Here is a 14773-nt window from a genome sequence, read left to right as displayed (position 1 = left end):
TCACCTCAAGGCTCATGAGACTGGGAGATCGCGCTGGTATTACTTTGAGACCATGCCAGGCCAAAAGATCACCACGTATCCCCTGAAGGCCAACATGCTGGGCCGCTGGGAGATCACCAAGCCAGGCCGAGGGCCTGCCTCATTGGGTCTATGCTGAGGCCAGGAATTCCAAGGCCAAGAGTTCTTCGGCTGCGGGGTCGGGGGCTGCGGGGTCGGGGGCTGCGGGGTCGGGGGCCGCGGGGTCGGGGGCCGCGGGGTCGGGGGCCGCGGGGTCGGGGGCCGCGGCGTCGGGGGCTGCAATGTCAGGGGCTGCGAGGTCGGGGTCCGAGGGGTTACGGGCTGCGAAGTAGGGGGCCAGAAGTTCCAAGGCTGGGAGGTCAGTGGCTGAGAAGAGAGAAAAAAGAAAAAAAAGGGAAAAAATAGAATTGGAACAGCTGGAGCGGATGAGCTCTGTCTGAAGCATCCTACTCAGCTGCCATCTTGGACCTTTTCCGAGAAGGTGTCAGTTGTCCAATTGGACTCAGACAGACATCAATGTGTTTGACAGGGAAATAGGCTTCAGGGAGAAGAAAGCCACAATTAGCAGCAAAAACCACTGGGGGCTTTGATCTGACACTCACTACAGGTTAAACAGCAGACAAATCAGAAGTTAACAAAATGAAAATCTGCAGCTTCTTACTACAGATCAGAGTGAAGTAAAAGCATAAACATCACTTCCAAATTCCCTGGTCTCAATCCAACAAAGGCAACATCTTTTGGAGTGAAAGCGTTTGTTGTTTCTTTCTCCCTAAATGCTGCCAATTTCCCCAGTACTTTGTGTTTTTATCTCAGACACCACCTCTAGCACTAGGTTAACATCCTCACCCTCTTCCTCTCTGACAACTCATTCCACATCCTGGCCAGCTGCCGGGTGAGCTCGCTCTCCGTTAGATTGGGATTGTCCTTTCGTTTCTCTTGGAAGAAAAGGAACATGGCAGAGATGGGCTGCTGTGGACGCTCAGGAACACTCTGAAAAATGAGAGAAACAATTCCTGAAAGAGGATAAGACTGCGCGACTCTTCATGTGCAACTTTCAAAATGAAACGCAGGAAGCTAACAATAAAACTGAACTCAATGGGGCTGGATTGGCCTGCTCTAAGATGCTAAGAACAAAGACGGGCAGCATCACTTCACATTTAGAACACCCACTCCTTCATCTGCCTCACTCCATTCTCTCCATAGACACAGAATCATCGAACATGGGAGTAGGAGCAGGTCATTCACAACCCATCGAATCTGCTTCACCATTCAGTTTGATCATGGCTGATCATCAAACTCAGTATGCTGGTCCCACTTTCACCCCATACCTTTTGGTTCCTATAGATCTAAGAACTACTGTTAATTCCTCTTTAAAACATTCAATGTTTTGGCTTCAACAGCTTCCTGTGGCAGAGAACTGGGGAGGTGGTGGCTTAGTGGTACTATCACTGGGCTAGTAATTCAGAACCCCAAGTTAATGTTCTGGGCCATGGGTTCAAATGCCACCACGGTAGATGATGTAAATTTGCAATCAATAAAAATCTGGAATAAAAAGCTAATTCTAACCATGACCATGGAATTGTTGTAAAACTGATCTGGTTCACTTATGTCCTTTAGAGAAGGAAATCTGCCATCTTTACCTGACTCCAACTACACGTGACTCCAGACCACAGCAATGTGGTTGATTCTTAACAATTAGAGTTGGACAATAAATGCTGGCCTAACCAGCAACACCCAGGTGCCATGAATGAATAATATACTTTTAAAAATCCACAGACCATCACTTCATGGTGAAAGAAATGTCTTCTCATCTCAGTCTTAAATGGCCTATGCCAGTACTCTTAATGGAGATCAAGGAATTGGCAGAGCAATTAAACAACTACTTTTACATAGAACATAGAACATAGAAAAATACAGCACAGTACAGGCCCTTCGGCCCTCAATGTTGCGCCGACTGAAGCCTACCTAACCTACACTAGCCCAATAACCTCCATATGCTTATCCAATGCCCGCTTAAATGACCATAAAGAGGGAGAGTCCACCACTGCTACTGGCAGGGCATTCCATGAACTCACAACCCGCTGAGTAAAGAATCTACCCCTAACATCTGTCCTATACCTACCTCCCCTTAATTTAAAGCTGTGTCCCCTAGTAACAGCTGACTCCATTAGCGGTAAAAGGTTCTCACTGTCAACCCTATCTAAACCCCTAATCATCTTGTACACCTATATCCAATCCCCCCCAAACCTTCTTTTCTCCAATGAGAACAGCCCCAAGTGCCTCAGCCTTTCCTCATACGATCTTCCTACCATGCCAGGCAACATCCTGGTAAACCTCCTCTGCACTCGTTCCAATGCCTCCACATCCTTCCTATAGTATGGCGACCAAAACTGCACACAATACTCCAGATGAGGCCACACCAGAGTCTTACACAACTGCAACATGACCTCAGGACTCCGGAACTCAATTCCTCTACCAATAAAGCCCAGTACACCATATGCGTTCTTCACAGCACTATTTACCTGGGTGGCAACTTTCAGAGATCTGTGTACACGGACACCGAGATCCCTCTGCTCATCCACACTACCAAGTAGCCTACCATTAGCCCAGTAATCCATCTTCTTGTTACTCCTACCAAAGTGAATGACTTCACACTTCGCTACATTGAACTCCATTTGCCACCTTTCTGCCCAGCTCTGCAACTTATCTATATCCCGCTGTAACCTGCCACATCCTTCTTCGCTGTCCACAACTCCACCGACTTTCATGTCATCCGCAAACTTGCTCACCCAGCCTTCAAGCCCCTCCTCTAGGTCATTTATAAAAATGACAAACAGCAATGGTCCTAAAACAGATCCTTGTGGAACACCGCTAGTAACTGCACTCCAAGATGAACCTATACCATCTACTACTACCCTCTGTCTCCTTCCAGCCAGCCAATTCCTAATTCAAACCTCTAATGCACCCTCAATGCCATACCTCCGTAGTTTTTGCATTAGCCTACCATGGGGTACCTTATCGAACGCCTTGCTAAAATCCATATACACCACATATACTGCTTTACCCTCGTCCACTTCCTTGGTCACCTTCTCAAAGAACTCAATAAGGTTTGTGAGGCATGACCTGCCCTTCACAAAACCATGCTGACTATCCTTGATCACATTATTCCTATCCAGATGTTCATAAATCCTATCCCTTACAATTCTCTCTAAGACTTTGCCCACAACAGAAGTGAGACTCACTGGCATTTAGTTACTAGGGCTAACCCTACTCCCCTTCTTGAACAAGGGGACCACATTCGCTATCCTCCAGTCTTCAGGCACTATTCCCGTAGACAACGACGACATAAAAATCAAGGCCAATGGCTCTGCTATCTCCTCCCTAGCTTCCCAGAGGATCCTAGGATAAATGCCATCAGGCCCAGGGGACTTATCTATTTTCATCCTTTCCAGTATTCCCCAGACCTCTCCCCTACATACCTCAAGGCCATCCATTCTAATCACTTGTGACTCAATATTCACATCAGCAACAGTGTCCTGTTCCTGAGTGAATACTGACGAAAAGTATTGATTTAGTGTCTCTCCAATCTCCTCCGCCTCCACGCACAACTTCCCACTACTATCCTTGACTGGACCGATACCTACCCTAGTCATCCTTTTATTCCTGACATACCTATAGAAAGCCTTTGGGTTTTCCCTAATCCTATCAACTAAGGACTTTTCATGTCCCCTTCTCGCTGCTCTTAGCTCTCTCTTTAGATCCTTCCTGGCTACCCTATAACTCTCAATCGCCCCAACTGAACCTTCACGCCTCATCCTTACATATGCCGCCCTCTTCCCTTTCACAAGGGATTCCAATTCCTTATTGAACCACGGCTCCCTCACAAGACCCTTTACTCCCTGCCTGACTGGTACATACTTATCAAGGACACCCATTAGCTGTTCCTTGAACAATCTCCACATATCATTTGTGTTCTTCCCTTGAAGCCTATTTTTCCAAACAACGCATCCTAAGTCATGCCTCACCGCATCATAATTTCCCTGCCCCCAGCTATAACTCTTGCCCTGCAGTGCACACTTATCTCTCTCCATCACTAGAGTAAAAGTCACCGAGTTGTGGTCACTGTCCCCGAAGTGCTCACCTACCTCCAAGTCTAACACCTAGCCTGGTTCATTACCTAGAACCAAATCCAGTATAGCCTCACCTCTTGTTGGCCTGTCTACATATTGTGTCAGGAAACCCTCCTGCACACATTGAACAAACACCGACCCATCTAACGAACTCGAGCTATAGCTTTCCCAGTCAATATCTGGGAAGTTAAAGTCCCCCATAACAACCACCCTGCTACTTTCACTCTTCTCCTGAATCATCCTTGCAATACTTTCCTCTACTTCTCTCGGACTATTAGGAGGCCTGTAGAAAACTCCTAACAGGGTGACCTCACCTTTCCTATTTCTAACCTCAGCCCAAACTACCTCAGATGGCAAGTCTTCCTCCATCGTCCTTTCCACCGCTGTAATACTATCCTTGACAAGCAATGCCACACCTCCCCCTCTTTTACCCCCATCTCTGACCCTACTAAAACATTTAAACCCTGGAACCTGCAACAACCATTCCTGTCCCTGTTCTACCCACGTCTCTATAATGGCCACAACATCGAAGTCCCAGGTACCAACCCACGCTGCAAGTTCACCTACCTTATTTCTTATACTTCTGGCATTGAAGTATACACACTTCAAGCCACCTTCCTGTTTACAGGCACCCTCCTTCGAGATCGATGCCATGTTCCTAACCTCCCTACACTCAAGGTCCTGTACCCTAAAGCTACAGTCCAGGTTCCCATGCCCCTGCAGAGTTAGTTTAAACCCTCCCAAAGAGCACTAGCAAACCTCCCCCCAAGGATACTGGTGCCCCTCAGGTTCAGGTGTAGACCATCCTGTTTATAGAGGTCCCACCTTCCCCAGAAAGATCCCCAGTTGTCCAGAAACCGGAATCCCTCCCTCATGCACCATCCCTGTAGCCACGCATTTAACTGTTCTCTCTCCCTATTCCTCGACTCTCTATCACGTGGCAACAAACCAGAGACAACGACTCTGTTCGTTCTAGCTCTGAGCTTCTATCTTTACAGAAAAATATGCAAATAAATCTTCCCAAAAATGCTAGGAAAGCATCGGTGTTTTTGGAAGGAGGAATTGAAGGAGAATAGCATTGGTATAAAACTAAAAATGCTGAAAAAAATTAATTGGCCTACTTCCTCCCACATTCAGACAAGTGAAGCTCATGACATCTTTAAATGATCTTGACAAGATGGACGTGGAAAGGATGGACCCTCTTTTGGGTCAGTCCAGAACTAAAGACCATTGTTTCAAAATGCGGGGGTCTCCCTTTTATGGCAGAAATGCAGAGAATTGTTCTGAGAATTATGTAGCTTTGGAACACTCTGCCTCAGAAGGTGGCAGAGGGAAACACTGAATATTATTGAGGTAGGTAGATTCTTGTTAGGCAATGAATCTAATTTCTCAGAGGTAGATGGGAACAGACAATTTGATATGATTTTATTGAACAGCAGTGCAGACTCAAGGGGCTGAGTGGCCTACTCCTGCTCCCAGATCACAGGTTTCTTATGCCGAGTATAAAACCATTAGCAGCACTCCCTGCAGTTCCAAGATAAAGTTTGTGTCACTGGGTTTTGGCAGCAAACACTTACTTCACCTTAGTAAGATCTCAAAGTTTTGGTATACAAACCAAAGTTATAGTTCATTGAGAACCTTGGTCAAAGAGCCAACGTGGAGTAACTGGGTTCAGTTCTGTACACAGCTCAGAATGAACTTGGAGAAGGTACAGTGCAGATTCAAGAGCGTGGAGCTGGAAAAGCACAGCAGGTCAGACAGCATCAGAGGAGCAGGCATAAGCCCTTCATCAGGAATGAGGCTTGTGGGCCCCCTGGCCCTCCCTCCCATTTATCTCTCAGCACCCTGGCCCACAAGTCTCATTCCTGATGAAGGGCTAATGCCCAAAACATTGATTCTCCTGCTCCTTGGATGCTGCCTGACCTGCTGTGCTTTTCCAGCAACACACTCTCAACTCTGATCTGCAACCCTCACTTTCTCTACAGTGCAGATTCATCAGAATAGGACAGGGTTAAATTATGAGGACTGGTTTAATATACAAAGCTTTTATTAAATTTAGAAGGTTGATAAGTCATCCAATAGATAGCAAACAACTAAGAGCTGAAAGGGTATGATGGGGAAGTGAAATCCATAACAAGGGGGCAGAACCTCAAAAGTCAAGCCAGGCTCTTTACTGCTGCTGTCACAAAACACTTCCTGAAGCAAAGGGGAGTAAAGGTCTGGAACATAGACTTGTGCCACTACCCTGAATGCCAAAACAAGACAAAGATAGATACTGGTAAGCAAAGGGTCAAAAGTTATTGGGGGAAAGAAGAAATGTGCGGTTGTGGTTACAATCAGATCTGCCATTATCTCACTGAATAGCAGAGCATGCTTGACGGGCCAAGTGGCCTCCTCCTGTTTCTTATTCATATGTTTGTAGCTGGGGGTTGGTTAGAACCATAGAAATTTACAGTACAGAAGGCAGCCATTCAACCTATTGTGCCTGAACTAGGTCCCAGAGGAACTACCCAGATGATCCGACTCTCCAGCCCTATCTCCATAGTCCTCCAAATTCATCCCTTTCAAATAGACAGCCAGCTCTCTTTCGAAGCCTCCTGTGGAATCTGCCTCCACCACTCACCCAGGTAGCACATTCCAAATCCAAACAACTCTGAGTAACGAAGTTTCACCTCATCTCACTCCTCGCTCTCTTCCTGACAATCTTGAAATAGTGGCCCCTAATTACTGACACACCAACTAGTGAAAACAGAATGTCCTTCTTTACACTGTCACAACTTTTCATATTTTGGAGCACCTCAATAAAGTCACCTCTTAATCTTCTCTGCTCCATAGGAAATAAACCTAATGTCTCTAATCTTTCCTTGTATCTAAAATCCTTCATTCTTGGGATCATTCCAGTAAATTTCCTTTGAACTCTCTCCAGGGTTTAACATCCTTAAAGAAGATACCCAGAAATGAACACAATTCTCCAAATGTGGTTGAAAATTTCAGGACCGGGATTGATGGAGGTTTTGGTTAACAAACCAAGGGATTTTTGACAAAAGTGAGTCAATGATTTGCCACAATCTGACTGAAGAGTGAAATGGCTGTTTGGCCCTTCATGCTCCTAGCCATGCCATCAGGGACTGACCTTGCAGGCTGGTGAAGCTGGTGAAGTGGGGCTGCCAGATTTTGTTCGCTGAGGGGCATTATTCTGTACATTTGTTGTTACGTTGCTTGTTATTTTGCTGCCTCCGATCTTCTCCTCCTGTAATACCCTCTCCCGCTCTTCATCCGGGAGACTCTGAAAAATGTAGTAATTTTTGCCATGAATATTAGTTTCCTAAACAAACCACAGAGACTCAATAATTAGACAGGGGGTAGCTGGAGGCTGACAGTGCATAGAAAATGATGAGTAAGAGAGTGACAGCATATACTACACAAACACACAAGTAACTCTGTTCACACTGTCCCAATCAAACAGGGTAGGTACAACACAGGCATGGATACAGAGTAAAGGTCCCTCTACACTGACCCAAATAAACACACCCAGGTCAGGTACAGCACAGTTTAGAATGTAGATTCCAACAACAGGAAACACTACTTACTCACCTCGAGAAATCGCTGCATCTCTGTCTCATAAAGCTTCTTTTTCTGTGGAAGAGTCATAAATGAGAGTCACAGGCAATATAGGGATCATTATTTATCCATTAATGGCACTGTTACAATGTCACTGGATGGTAATTGAGATGCCTCAGCCCGTGCTTTGGAATTAAATGCCTTCATGGCATTGGTGGAATTTAATTGAAATTCAGTTCATAAATCTGTAATTCCAAAAGGTTCACAGTGACCGTAAATTGATTGTTATGAAAACCCATCTAGTTCACTAATGTCCTTTATAGAAGGTAATCTGCCATCCTTACCTGGTCTGGCCTATATGTGACTTCAGACCCACAGCAATGTGGTTAACTTTTAACTGCTCTTCCAGGTGACTGAGAAAGGCATACAGTTCAAAGGACTGATTTATGGGAGAACTTGGATTGGTTAGGACTACTTTGCTAGAGAAAAGAATAATGAGGTGGGGGGGGGAAATCTCAAAGTAAACCTTTAAGGTTTTAACAGGACCCAGACAGGGTGTAGGTAGATACAGAAAGGATGTTCCTGATTACCAGGTAGTCTAAGGATAGGGCTTTTAAGACAAAACTGAGGAGGAATGGTTTCACCCAGATAGTGGTGAGCCTGTGCATTTCTCTACCACAGGAAACTGTTGAGGTCAGAACATTTAAGAAAGATGGAGATATAGATCTTAGAACTCAAGAGATCAAACGATAAAAGGTTATTGGGAACTGGAGATACTACAAAGATTTCCACGATAACTAACATACATTTATCAGAAAGAATGAATATGGCAGGACTTGTTTCAATGTTTAAAAAGTCAGAAGAATGCGCTAATAGAGATCTTTAAAACTAGAAAACAATTCAAATGGACAGACACAATCAACTTCACTTGCAGCCAATAGCAGAACCAGGGGCCATAAATTATAGAATCATGAAATCTCTACAATGTGGAAGCAGGCCTGTCGAGTCCACAGTGACCCTCCAAAGAACATCCCATTCAGAGCCACCCCTCTACTACATCCTTGCAACCCTGCATATCCCATGGTTAATCCACCTAGCTTGCACATTTCTGGACACTATGGGCAATTTTAACATGGCCCATCCACATACCTTACACATCTTTGGACTGGAAATCTAAAATATTCATTATCACGTTCAATCAGAATTCTGGAGAAACCTCTTTATCCAGAGTGTAATGACAGGCAGAACACGCTTGGTCAAAGAGAGGTTGAATTGAGTATTTTAGGAGCCTTACTGAGCTGTTAAATGCATTTTGTATATGGTACACATTGCTGCTACCGAGTGTGGGTGTGGAGGAATAAATGCCGTGCCAATCAAGTGGGCTGCTTTGTCCCAGATGGTATCAAGCCTCATCTAGCAAGTGGGGAGTATTATTCCATCACACTTTTGACTTATAGATGGTGGGCAGGTTTTGGAAAGTCAGGAGGTGAATTACTTGCTGTAGTGTTCCTAGTCTCTGACCTGACCATGTAGCCACAGTTTTTATATGTATGAATATGGAGAGTCCAATTCAGTTTCTGGTTATTTGCAACCCCAAAGATATTGATAGTATATTTCAGCAATGGTGATACCATTGAATACCAAGGGAAACTGCATTCTCACTTGTTGGAAACTGTTATTGCCTGGCATTTGTAGGACATGAATATTACTTCCACTCAAGACCAAACTTGATCAAAACTCAAGTCTGGGTTCTGGATATTGTCCAAATCTTGATGCATTTGGATATAGGCTGTTTCAATGTCTGAGGAAGCTTCACTCTCTCTCTATCTCTGAGATGTAATCCAGTTTGGGCTCAGGGCACTGGATGCCAGCCCTAAGGGAACACACAACTGATTTCATAGAGCTTGGGTTCTAGATATTAACCAGATCTCGATGATTTGGTTATGGACGGTTTCAGTATCTGTGTAGTCACAAATAGTGCTGAACATTCTGCAATTGGTGGCCATTCCCACTTCCAGTCTTATGATGGAAGGAAGGTCATTGGTGAAGCTGAAGTTGGTTAGGCCTAAGGACACTACCCTGCAGAGATATCCTGAAGCTGATCTCCAACTGTAAGCATTTTCTTTTCCACTACGTTTGACTCTGATGATAATACAACGCAGTGCCTGAGTTATTGATTGAAAGAGAAGCTCCGAGCTCCAAATTATTTCCATGTTGGTTCTTGAGATGTGTGTAATAATGGCAGGGCAGTATTCATTTCCCCGTCTAGTTGATCACAAAGTACAGGATTGGGCTGAAGCTATAATGTTAACACAGTGAGATTTTGAGGCACAGTCAATGAAGGGGAGGGATTGAGGGGAAACATTGAAAAAAGGAAGATAGAGTTAACATAGGTCCATTACGGAATGAGGATGGGGAAATAATGGGGCTAAAGGTTAATAAGTTCTCTAAGCTGGGGGTTACTTTTTAGGATTTTAAAGGAAGTAGCTACAGAGGTAATTAGATTAGATTACTTAGTGTGGAAACAGGCCCTTCGGCCCAATAATCCACACTGACCCGCCGAAGCGCAACCCACCCAGACCCATTCCCCTACATTTACCCCTTCGCCTAACACTAGGGCCAATTTAGCACAGCCAATTCACCTAACCCACGCATTTTTGGACTGTGGGAGGAAACCAGAACACCCTGAGGAAACCCACGCAGACAGAGGGAGAATGTGCAAACTCCACACAGTCAGTCGCCTGAGGTGGGAATTGAACCCGGGTCTCTGGCGCTGTGAGGCAGCAGTGCTGACCACTGTGCCATCGTGCCGCCCACAAATCTTTCAAGAATCCTTAGATTCTGGAAGGTCTCAAAGGATTAGAAAATTGATACCTCCCTCATTCAAACAAGGATGGAGATAAAACAAAATGTAAGAAAAACAAAAATGGATTAAATTTATTGGAAAAACATTTGAGTCTGTCATAAAGGACAAATAACAGAGCATAACATAATTCAGCAGAGTCAGCAAGGCTTCATGAAGAGGAAATCATGTCTGAAAAATTTATTACAATTCTTTAAGGAGGTAATAGACAGGGTAAAGGGAATCTGTAGGTCTAATATATTTGGATTGCCCATAAGGTACTGCACATAAGGTTACTTAATATAAAAGCCCACGATGCTGGGGTAGTATATAACCATGGATAGAAGATAGAGAGCTGGCATAAAGAGGCCATTTTCAGGCAATCTGTTACTATTGGAGTACCACAGGGATCAGTGCTGGGAACACTTACAAATTCCTTACAAATACTGTCATGACTTTGATGAGATAAGTGATTGTGCTGTAGCCAACTTTGTAGATAACACGAAAATAGGTGGGAAGCATGGAGAGTCTGCAGAGGGATATAGATAGGTTAAGGACTAGGCATAACTTGGCAGAATTTTAATGTAGGGAAATATCAGGCGGACAGATAGAAGAGCTAAATATTATTTAAATGTGGAAAGACTGCAGAACCCTGCAGTAGAGAAGAGATTTGGAGTTCTAGTGGGGTTCTATATCACAAAAAGGTTAGCATCCAAGTTCACTGGGTAATGGAATGCTGGCCCTTATTTCAAAGGGAATGGAATGCAATAGAAGGAGATTTTGTTAAAACTACACAAGACCCTAGTCAGACAACAGCTGGAATGCTGGGAACAGGTTTAGTTCCCTATTAAAGGAAATATACACTTGCATTGGAACAATCCAGAGAAGATTAAGTTGATCCTGGTTATGGAGGGATTTACTTTGAGGAGCAGTTGAATAGTTTGGGCCTGTATTCCTTACACTTCAGAAGAATGAGAGACAACCTTATTGAAATATGTAAGAGTTTTATGGGGCTTGACAGGATAGATGTGGAAATGTCACTCCCCCTTGAGCGTGAGTCTAGGACCAAAAGGCATAAACTCAGAATAAAGGGGTTGCCCATTTAAAACAGCATTGAAAGTTTTTTTCCTCAGACAGTAGTCAATTTATGAAATTCTTTACTGCAGAAGGCTGTCAAGGCAAAGACAGACATTAAAGATATCAGGCTTTTTGGGAATAAAGCAAGAAAGTGGAGTTGGAGGATGATCAGATCAGCCACGCTCTAATTTCGTGGTGCAGCTGTCTCAATGGGGCAAACGGCCTAATTCTGCTCCTACATTTTACAATCTACGGTCATACAATCTCAAAAAGGAAGATGCTCAAAACTGTCATGACAAGAAAAGCTTTCACTCAGAGGGTGGTGAATCTTTGAAATTCTGGCCATACCTCAGTCACTGTACATGTTCACAAAATATTGCAATAGATTTCTCAATATTCATGATATCAAAGGAAATGGGAGAGTGCAGGAATATGGCACTGAGGTAGATGATCCACTTTAATCGTACTGAATGGTGGAGTAGGCTCAAAGTGACAAAGATGCTACTACTGCTACTATTTCCTACGCTTCGTTCATTAGCCTGCGGTTAGTTACCAAAAGCTAGTTTGCTGGTCCAGTGTGGCACTGTGTTTCTCACCTGTTCACATCGTTTCTGATAAGTATCCTTCTCTTTCTGTGACATGACCTTCCACTGCTTGCTGCATAGCACCATGCGTTCAGTGCTCGGAACATCTTTCATGTTAACCATCAGTTCTGCACAGTATAACGAGTACCCATTCCTGCAGTAAGAACAAGATTCAGACTACTTAGCGCATCAGACTTTACTCTGTATCTAACCCTCTGCTGTCTCTGTCCTGGACTGTTTGACAGCAGACAGTGTAAAGAGAGCTTTACCCTATGCCTGACCTCATACTGTACCTGCCCTGGAAATGTTTGATGGAGGACAGTGTAGAGGGTGCTTTATTCTCTAACTAATCCTGAGCTCTAATCCAGTTGGGTACGTGACACTAGATACCAGCTGTAACTAAGGGAACACACAACTGATTTCGTATAAGATAGGGTTCTGGATTCAGAAAACAGAATAAAACAACAATTTACGAAGACTCGCTGCTCCCGATCACCAATTGCTGACTATATGGAGCTGCAGTCCCCTGCAAATACAGTGAAAGCTGGAGCAAGTCAGGAGTAAAGAATACTCACGGTGGTGGCTTTGTAGGACGTCCATCAAATTTATCTTTCAGCTGTCTCTCAGCTTTGGTTAGAATCGACTTGGCAGGTTCTTCGAAGTTCAATTCTGGATGAGCCTCCACATAAACTCTCATAGATGCCTACAAAAATAATTCAGAATAAAGTCTCATGAACTGTCCGTTAAAATTATTGTGTTTATAAATTCATTTAAAGTATAAATGTTGGTCAGAAAAACTGGAAGATTTCCTGTGATGATCTTCCAAATACATGAGGTCGAGAGAAATCAAAGATCCTTGATTTAACGTCTTATTTGAAATACTGCACATCAAGAAGTGCAGCTCTCCATTAATAATTCTGTCAGCACTGAACCCCAGACAGTGCAGCACTCCCTCAGTGCTCACCCTCCAACAATGCAGCGCTCCCTTAGCACTGACCCTCCGACAGTGCGGCACTCCCTCAGTGCTCACCCTCCAACAATGCAGCACTCCCTCAGCACTGACCCTCCGACAGTGTGGCACTCCCTCAGCGCTGACCCTCTGACAGTGTGGCACTCCCTCAGCACTGACCCTCCCACACTTTTGTTGTTTTTGTTCTCTAAATCTCACATTTAATGAGAGATTTTGACTAGAGTCGCTGGGTGATCAGTAACATTACCTCATACTCTTTCTGCAGCTCCAGGGCTTTGCTGATCCACTTGAGTCTCTTTTTATCAGATAGCTGAGACCACTGTTTGCGAAGGGCATCCTTTAGCTCCTTTGGACTCACCTGAAAGCAGGAACACATCACTTAATGAAATGTCATCCTTTGAATTTGAACCCAAACTCAGAGCATCCAAGGGTCATAGGCACCAGACGACAGGGCAATTCAACCAATCCAACTCATTCTACCCGATTTCACAAATGGCTGAAGGCACTGGATACTGCAAAGGCTATGGGCTTGACAACATTCCAGCAAAGTACTGAAGACCGGTGAATTAGCCCATAGCCAGGTTGTCCAGCACATATAAAACGTTGCCGAGGTAGGTCTGTTCATTAAAAGCAGGACAAATGCAATCTGACCAACTTTCATGTTATCAATCTAATTTTGATCATTATATGACAGTGCTACCCTATGACAGTAACTCAGATATAATTATTTGGTTTTAATTTATTCTAGAACGTTGGAGTGAAAATATCCTGCTGCAATTGTTGACAGCCTTTGTAAGACTGTCATATGTAGGCTTTGGTCTTCTTACTAAAGGGGAGGATATACTGGCCATAGACAGATTGGTAATTGTCACCACAATAATCCATGGGCTCCAAGGATAGCTTAAGGCAACTACAGCTGTGTCCTCTACAGTTTAAACGAATACGTGATTGCTTTGAAACCTACAGAACTCTTACAGAGTAAATGCAGGAGACTGGTTGTGAGAGAAAATCAAAGGTGAAGAGACCCAGAAACAGGGAAGCAATCAGTGTCCAAATGCAGGAAGGCTTGGACAATATTCAGACATGAGCTGATAAGTAGCAAGAAACATTTGCATCACACAAATACCTGGCAATGACCATCTTCAACAAGAAGCTAATGTTCAATGGCATTACCATAATGCCAATCCCTACTATCAATTTCCTGGGAGTTACCATTGAGCAGAAACTGAACTAAATTAACTATATAAATACAGTGGCTACAAGAACTGGTCAGAAGCTCAGAATTCTTCAGCAAACAATTAAAAGTTCTGATTCTATGTCTCTCCATCAACAATATACAAGTTAACAACAACCACCATGTTCAACAGCATGCAGGACTAAATGGCATGCTGGATTGGCACTACATCCACTTTCTCCACCACTGAAGCTCAGTAGCAGCAGTGTGTACAATCTATAAGATGCACTCTAGAAATTTGCCAAGGCTCCTCAGACAGCACCTTCCAAACTCAATGCTATCTAGAATGGTACCTAGATTGAGATCTACTATTCTGGAATGGCAAGAAAGACATTTGATGATAGACTGGATCGGTTA

General features: G+C 44.0%; 1 protein-coding gene across 2 annotated transcripts in view; it reads right to left on the bottom strand.

Annotated features, from left to right (window-relative positions):
• The window catches only part of LOC132815146 (nucleolar transcription factor 1-like), a 62487-nt gene that overhangs the window by 23493 nt on the left and 24221 nt on the right, over positions 1–14773 (bottom strand). Inside the window, exons 8-13 of one of the 2 annotated variants that reach the window (XM_060823956.1) lie at positions 13430–13540; positions 12788–12915; positions 12225–12366; positions 7743–7784; positions 7282–7434; positions 865–1008 (exon numbers count right to left, since the gene is read on the bottom strand). In XM_060823956.1, coding sequence (XP_060679939.1) covers positions 865–1008; positions 7282–7434; positions 7743–7784; positions 12225–12366; positions 12788–12915; positions 13430–13540 — 720 coding nt within the window. The remainder of the gene's footprint in view (positions 1–864; positions 1009–7281; positions 7435–7742; positions 7785–12224; positions 12367–12787; positions 12916–13429; positions 13541–14773) is intronic. The other variant, XM_060823957.1, reaches the window with a different exon arrangement.

Source organism: Hemiscyllium ocellatum, chromosome 4 (genome assembly GCF_020745735.1).
Source record: "Hemiscyllium ocellatum isolate sHemOce1 chromosome 4, sHemOce1.pat.X.cur, whole genome shotgun sequence".
Classification (NCBI taxonomy): Eukaryota; Metazoa; Chordata; class Chondrichthyes; order Orectolobiformes; family Hemiscylliidae; genus Hemiscyllium; species Hemiscyllium ocellatum.
The sequence above is the reverse complement of the archived record's forward strand: the minus strand, read 5'-3'. Positions and strand labels throughout refer to the sequence as shown.